The 8,062-nt window shown below is 46.7% G+C and overlaps 1 protein-coding gene across 1 annotated transcript in view; it reads left to right on the top strand.

Moving 5' to 3' along the window:
• IL17RE (interleukin 17 receptor E) overlaps window positions 1-1,504 on the top strand; it is a 49,325-nt gene extending 47,821 nt beyond the window's left edge. Inside the window, exon 18 of the mRNA XM_056846565.1 lies at window positions 816-1,504. Coding sequence (XP_056702543.1) covers window positions 816-1,504 — 689 coding nt within the window. The remainder of the gene's footprint in view (window positions 1-815) is intronic.
• The last annotated feature ends 6,558 nt before the right edge of the window (window positions 1,505-8,062 follow it).

The raw sequence follows: 8,062 nt of genomic DNA on the forward strand, positions 1-8,062 counted from the left end.
ATTGCCAAAGCAGCCATTTTCTCCTGGTGAACTGATCTCTATCGGCTGGAGATCAGTTGTAATAGCAGGAGATCTCCAGCTAGTACCTGGAGTAACTTTAGGCTCGTAGGTACTAGGTTGGCAACCCTACTTCAATGCCATAGAGTCCTATTGCCAAAGTGGACATTTTCTCCAGGGGAATTGATCTCTGTCACCTGGAGATCAGTTGTAATAGTGGGAGAACTCCAGCCATCACCTGAAGGTTGTATTCAAAAACACAGTTGTAGGCTTTTAAAGTATAAATAAAGAAATTCTTTATGTTGTAATATTTGTATCATATATAACACGTGGTATGAAAGAAAAAATATTTTAACAATACTTCTTGTTAAATATACATTATTAAACACATAATGTAATGCATCAGTACAAATCAATACAATTATATACAAAGGCGTGAATGTAATAATTTTTCTCTCAGATAAGTATCATAGGCTGTGATCTGTTTAGTAGTGGTACAGGATGCCGGTAAATGCCTGTTTCAAATCTTCATCAGCCACCCCAATATTCATGGAAGCCTTGTTTAGCAATCACAGAAGCCTTATTCAGTAAAATTCAGTTCTCTCCCAACTTTCTCAGCCCCACCTACCTCACAAGGTGCCTGTTGTGGGGAGAGGAAGGGAAGGCAATTGTTAGCTGGTAGAGAAAGGTAGAGAAAATTGAGGTATAAAATCCAACTCCTCCTCCTCTTCTTCAACTGAGAGGAGTGTTCTTGATGCGAAGGAAGGAGGCAGCCCCACACCTGCCAAAGGCAAACCCTGTCTCCTTTCTTTCCCCAGCTATCCCCAGCAGAGGCCGTTCCCGTCCCATCCTGCTGATCTATTCTCCCGATTCGGAGGAGCACAAGCAGTTGGTGTGTGCCTTTGCAGCCCTGCTGCGCTCGGCCCTGAGCTGCCCTGTGCTTCTGGACCTCTGGGAGCTGAGCCATGTGGGGCGGCTGGGCATCTTGCCCTGGGTGTACGCCCAGCGAGAACTGGTCAGCCGGGAGCAGGGGCAAGTGCTGCTCCTGTGGAGCGCGGGCAGCGCTCGGGCCTACGGACTGTGGCAAGGGGAAGAGCGAGGCAGCCACCGGCCGGCTCCAGAGCCTCACGATCTGTTTGGGGCAGCCATGGCTTGCTTGCAAGGCGAACTGCGGGGCGCGTCGGGGGCTGCCCGACAGAGCGACTGGGTCATCGCCTATTTCAGCAAGCTGTGCGGACGACGGGACATCCCCCGGGCCCTGCGCTATCTTCCCCGCTACCGCCTGCCTCAGGAACTGCCCGGCCTGGTGAGGGTCCTGCAGGGCCCCTCCGGTTCGACCCCCGGCTGGTTCCGTGCCAGCGCCAAGGCCTTGGTGCGCCGCCTGCTCCGGGCCGAGAAGAAGAAAGGCTCACGGAGCCGGCTGCATCAGCCCTGGAAGGCTGCCACAGACGCGGGCTCTTTCTTCCCTCTTGCTCACCCCAAACTGCGCAAACCAAACTGCACGTGAGCTGTTGCTAAGAGATGTGTCTATGGAATGAGCACAGGTAGTTCAATGGGTCTGCCTCACAGGTTGTGTGTGAGGGGCAGAGCCCAGGCCCAAAGCAGGCTTCAGAAAGGTCCATTCCCAGAGCCTAAAGGCCAGGTGCTTGTAGCCTGCTGCTTCCAAGAAGAAGGGCCAAACTCAGCCTGGTATTGAAAGATAAGGAGAGGCTGCCCTACCTGCCCACTGGGCCTGCCCTCACATGGAGGCCATGGCAACAGTTGCCATGCCAATGGTAGTGCGCTGTAAGTTGATGCTCGTAACATACAGGTGGGAGGAAAGGCTGGTTATGCTGAAAAAGGGACGGTGCGATATTTGTATTGTATGTACGTGGCAGGCACATACAAAGACCATCGGTAGCTGTGTTGGCCCACAGAAAAATTCCCGAAAGAAAAGGAACGCCAGGCCTTGTTATTAGGAGTCTAGTGGCACTTTAAAGCCTAACAAACTTTATTCCAGTGTAAGCCGTCATGAACCAGACCGCATCACAAAATGGCGGGCACGTTTCCGAGCTCCCCAGAACTCTGCAGGTTGGATGTTCAGTACAACACAACGAAAGCATTGGGGGAGAGGAGATTAAAAGGTGTTTCGGGGCATGATGGGAAAGCTCCTGTCTTTAGCGTGTAGAACCTGGAAAGGAATGCACTCTTAATCGTTTTACGTGAGGTTAGGTGCAGAAGAGCTTTCAGGATGCCCCAAGGCTATTGTGACCGAGAAGCCAGCCAAATGGCCACATTCTCTATGAGAATATAAAATGTAGCCGTTAATCAGATGTCTTTCCAGCACATGAGTAATTCCTGCAAGTGGTTTTCCAATTGGAGCAGTCTACCAAGGCCTGTTGTTAGGGGCAAGAGAGAGCGGAAGGTAACGCCAATCACACTGAGCCCACCCACCCCTGCCAAGAACCAGGGAAATGTGCCTATAACTTAGCCTAATGGAAGAGGCTGAGACTGTACACTGTCCTCTGACAAGTGTAGGATTGCCAGGTCCCTCTTTGCAACCAGCAGGAGGTTTAGGGGGTGGAGCCTGAGGAGGGCGGGGTTTGGAGAGGGGAGGGACTTCAATGCCATAGAATCCAATTGCCAAAGCAGCCATTTTCTCCTGGTGAACTGATTTCTATCGGCTGGAGATCAGTTGTAATAGCAGGAGATATCCAGCCACCACCTGGGGGTTGGCAACCCTACAGCCATAAGTCATAAATCCCTTTGCTAGCTCCCGGTCAGCTAGAAACAAAGCTAGGGGTGTGGCAAAGGGGTGTGTGTCTGCATTTTGTTGCATGCATTCCAGATGTCGGGACTGGCTCTCACTTGGCTCCTACATCTATTCTTTTTTATTATTTCATTTGGAATCAGGTAATAAAATTACATTTTTTTAAAAAAGTGTAGGTCATGCTTAGTTTATTTATAGTGTCAATGAGCTTTGAAAGGGCAAATTGTTTCACCTTTTCTTCTCTTTCTTTCTTTCTTTCTTTCTTTCTTTCTTTCTTTCTTTCTTTCTTTCTTTCTTTCTTTCTTTCTTTCTTTCTTTCTTTCTTTCTTCCTTCCTTCCTTCCTTCCTTCCTTCCTTCCTTCCTTCCTTCCTTCCTTCCTTCCACACCGTTTCATATAGGTGGAACCTGGTTTCCTAGTACATGACCTGGTTTGGGCACAGTGGCTGCTTTTCATATGAGCAAGCCTCTCGGCTTCTTGGCTTTGAAGATAAGAGAACTTGGCAAAATTTGTTTGCAGACAAGTCTGCAGGATGGAAGGCTTCCTGTAGGTCCCTCCCTGACATTTTCCAGCTGGTTTCTGATCAAATATTATTGTGATTCACCTAAGCCACTTCTGTGTCTTAAACTGGAAGATAGAAGGGTTTACACTAGTGCTTGAGCACATGAAAGACCTGGGAAGTACGTAGGATTGTAAACTCCAGGTCGGGAAATTACTGGAGATTTAGGGGTGTAACCTGTGGAGGGTAGCGTTTTGGGATGGGAGGGACCTCAGCCAGGTAGAATGCCATAGAGTCCACCCTCCAAAGCAGCCCTTTTCTTCAGGTGAACTGATCTCTGTCCCCTGGAGATCAGTTGTCATTCCAGGGAATCTCCAGGCCCCATCTGGAGGTTGGCCAACCTAGCACTGTGACATCCAGCCTGGTGTCTGTGACTGTGACTCAGTCCCACATTACACTTTTACACTCTTGAGCAACATGGGTGGGGACGTTTACATGACTCGCACTATGTGCCTAAATATATTTCCTTGGAAGTAAGCACGGTTCATTTCAACAGAATTATTGTACATATGTGCTTAGTCAGTTCCACCTGCTGGGAAACATCAAGGTGAGTCCCCACTCCTCCACATGAAGCTGGCTGGGTGACCTTGGGCTAGTCACCGTTCTCTCAGAACTCTCCCAGCCCCACCCTGCCTGTTGTGGGGAAGGGAAGGCGATTGTAAGCCGGTTGATTCTTCCTTAAGTGGTAGAATAAATTGGCATATAAAAACCAACTCTTACTGGAGAAGAGAGGCATATAAATATGCTAAAATATACAAACACAGCTCACGTGGCACATACAGTGGCTGACCAGAGGCCCAGTTGAGTGCTTTTGTTCCCTGTCTTGGACTGCAAAGATTGGGCTGCATTTGGCTAGGTGGGCCACAAGATGGGTTGCCAGCTTCGGGTTGGGAAATACCTGGAGATTCTGGGGGTGGAGCCTGAGGAGGGTTGGGGTTGGGAAGGGGAGGGGCTTCAATGGGGAATAATGGGCTTGTGAGCCAGAGAAATATACAAAATGGACACATTGGGGTGGGTATAAGGGGAAGGCATGGCAGTCCAAAACCTGTGCCACTCTTAGGAGACCCTGGGAAGACCTGCGCTACTGTACATTTCCTTACGGACATGGAAGTAAATCTGCTCAGAGGTTTTATCGTTTGGTTTGCTTCATTTATACCCTGTCTTTCTTCTCAATGGGACCAAAATCTTCATCCTCCTCTCCTCCATTTTATCCTCACAGCCACCCTGTGAGGTAGTTTAGGCTGAGCGTGTGTGAACTGGCCTGAGGTCACACCCAGCCAGTTTCCATGGCAAAATGGAGATTTGAACCTGGGTCTCCCAAATCCTAATCTGAGATTTTAGTCATGACGCCACACTATACGCCAGCCTCCAGTGAGAAATCCAAGGCAGCAGTTGAATGGTTTGGGAAGATGTTAAGAGACGATCAGTTTGCCATGGAGTTATTTGCTCAGGTTAAGGTAGTTCTTGGCAAGTGATTTCTTTCTGTTCTTCTGTGCCCACTAAGAGTTGTTTAACACGTCGCGTAAATTTCTGGGTATCTTGTCCTTGGATTATTCAGCATTTTGAGATTTATGGCCGAATACGTGAACTTATCCTGCTGAAAAGCAAAAGGTTAAGTTCTGTTTGTGGTGTTTGGATCTTACTGCCTGTTCGCTTAGGGTTGCCAGCGCTGGGTTGGGAAATACTTGGAGATTTGGAGGGGTGGAGAGGGGAGGGACTTCAATGCCATAGAGTCCAATTGCCAAAGTGGCCATTTTCTCCAGGGGAACTGATCTCTGTTGCCTGGAGATTGGTTGTAATAGCAGGAGATCTCCAGCCACCACCTAGAGGCTATTAGCCTTCCACCTTAATGTACCATGATAGTTTCATCTAGCAACTTGATGGACGTACATCTGTTGCGTTTATGAATTCCCGATAGACAAAGCTTCTGCAAAATGGGATTTGCACCTGGTTCACATCTCGGGGATTACAGCCTTGATCATGAGGATACCGTGGTCTAACCCGACTCTCCAGTGCGTGAGACCGGGTGCTTTTTCATAACCTTCAAGTTCGGGCAGACGTGCTCACCCGAAGCGTCTGGAATTACACTTTATGTCCTGTCAATTCTCAGAACTTTGAACACCACTTTGAATATTCACTCGGGACTTTCTGTTAACATTATATTATCGTTTTGAATTGTTCGATATTGCCTGCTACTCTGAATAATCACCAATTAGCTATCAGGGCTGTTTTTGTGTTTGTGACTACCATTTCTCAGCACAAGGTTTTTTGTTTTTTTAATTCCACCGCCTAGAGGCTGGCAACCCTATGTTCACTTGATACTGCAACGGGCACGTGAAGACCACATATGTATGAATCCAAATCCAAATGAATGCCCTGTGAAGGTATGGCAGGGAAGGGTAGGCAGGCCTGTTTTTCATTAACCTTACATTTATATATTTGTTCTGTACACTGCTGCTGCCCGCTTTAAGGCTTTGGAATGCAGTAAAGTTACGGTTATAAATAAACAGTGATTAGTCATGGGTTTCATCTGCGTGACATGGTGGAGATGCGTGCCTGCCTACAGCTCAGCAGTTTGTTGTTTGCAACTGGTTTGGTGACATTGGGAGGTGTGGCGGCATCGATGGGTAACCTGGCACCTACCTTCCCTGGCAAGTCTCGATTTAGGCCAAGACACTGGAGGAAATGCCAGGAGGAGCTGAAAGGTGAACACCAACCCCAGGAGATTCTCCTGACCCCCCACTGTCCATTATGCCACGTTCTCCACCCATGGTACATTGGGCTTTAAGGAAAAAAAAAACTAGTATTCGCTTATGGATATATCCTATGGTGAATCAGGGTCCAGACCTGGTGCCTTTGTCCCTTTCAAGGACCGTACTTTTTTTGAACAAACGTTCCTTTCTTCTCTAGCACAGGATGCTTTTTGGGTTGCCAACCTCCAGGTACTAGCTGGAGATCTCCTGCTATTAGAACTGATCTCCAGCTGATAGAGATCAGTTCCCCTGGAGAAAATGGCCGCTTTGGCAATTGGACTCTATGGCATTGATGTCCCTCCCTTCCCCAAACCAAACCCTCCTCAGGCTCCACCCCAAAAACTTCCCGCCGGTTGCAAAGAGGGATCTGGCAACCCTAACGCTTTTGCCAGTTCCTAAATGTGTGTTCCTAAAAGACACTTTTACAAGTTCCTAAATGTGTGTCCAGTGCTTGGATCAAATTAGAAACTGGAATGATGAAAGTTGAGGCCAGAATATGTAGTTTATTGATCTGTAAGCGGTTATAAGGCAGTCTAAATCCTCAAGGTTTATTCCCTCTAATTTTACAAGATAACTTTCAATCCAGCTGGTTTAGGGGTTTTTTAAGCTCCCTCCAAAAATTGGGCTTTTTTCCTCAAACTCTTCTGGACCTAGGACCAGAGCGTGCAAAAGAAGAAATTAAGCACAAGGTGACTGACGTAGAGAGACAATTGGACATTGAGGTTGCTCCAGGCTTCATTTCATCTGAAAACTTTAGATAAATAGCAGTCCCGGCAGCCTGTTTACATTTTCTGGAATCCAACAGGGCCAGAAGGGCCTTTATCGGTACATTAGCCAGAAGCAATACCTTACCCTCTGCAGTATTGGAGGGCAAATATAAGAAAATACCATATGAACAGAGATTATGTGGATGCCCACAAAAGAGGAATTGAATCAACTGAACACGTGTTATTTGATTGTGCTCTATATAATAACATCCATAGTGACGCTATTGGGCCATTGCTGGAAAGGTTCCCCAGGAGATCTGATAAAATTAGACTTGAATATCTTCTCTCAGATAAGAATAATCAAACAACACGCCTGGTTGCTCGATTTTGTACCCAGGTTTGTAATTTAAGAAAAAGTAAAGAGGGCTCTTTAACATAAAGAGTGATAGAGATTTAGAATTTCTGGGTAGGATTTAATTTTAATATTTGTTCAGGAGAATTTCAAATTGTTAATTTGTTTATAGATTAAGTTTGTCCTGCAGTTTGTGTTTGGTATATTCCATGTTTATTGACAGTTGCTACTTGGAGCTGGCTGTACACCGATCTTGTTCTTTTTGTTTATTTCTTGTACCTGTTTTTTTGTGCTGGTCGTAGACTGTAATAAAGTTTTAAGTAAGTAAGTAATTCAGATGAGGAGTAACTAGATTCATGATCACATGACGCTGCTTTATCCTGTGTCAGTGCATTAGTCAATCAATGTTAGTCTTGTCTATTCTGACTGGCAACAGCTCTCCAAGGTCACAGGTAAGGGCTTTCATATCACATTTTTTCTGGAAATATTGCGCCATGGCCTTACACCACCCCAATGCTGAAAACACAATATATTAAAAACAACAACACTAAAAACAACAACATTGGAAGAACATTTTAATCTTCCAGGTCATTCTATTACCGAACTAAGAGAAGCTTCAAGAGGAGATTACAACAGGAGATGGCTGAACTTGAGTTCATTCACAAGTTCGAAACAATGGATTCCCCCCCCCCTTATACACACACACACAGGCTGAAAAGGGACACAGGATTCTTATTTCACTACATGAAAATAGTTTCAGAGGGTAGCCATGTTGGACTGTAGTAGAACACCTAGATTTGAGTCCAGTTAGAGTTGCCAAGTCCCTCTTCACCAACGGTGGGAGGTTTTGGGGGTGGAGCCTGAGAAGGGTGAGGTTTGGGGAGGGGAGGGGCTTCAGCTAGTAGAGCTCTCCAGCTAGTACCTGGAGGTTGGCAACCCTAAGTCC

This window comes from Euleptes europaea, chromosome 1 (assembly GCF_029931775.1).
Source record: "Euleptes europaea isolate rEulEur1 chromosome 1, rEulEur1.hap1, whole genome shotgun sequence".
Classification (NCBI taxonomy): domain Eukaryota; kingdom Metazoa; phylum Chordata; class Lepidosauria; order Squamata; family Sphaerodactylidae; genus Euleptes; species Euleptes europaea.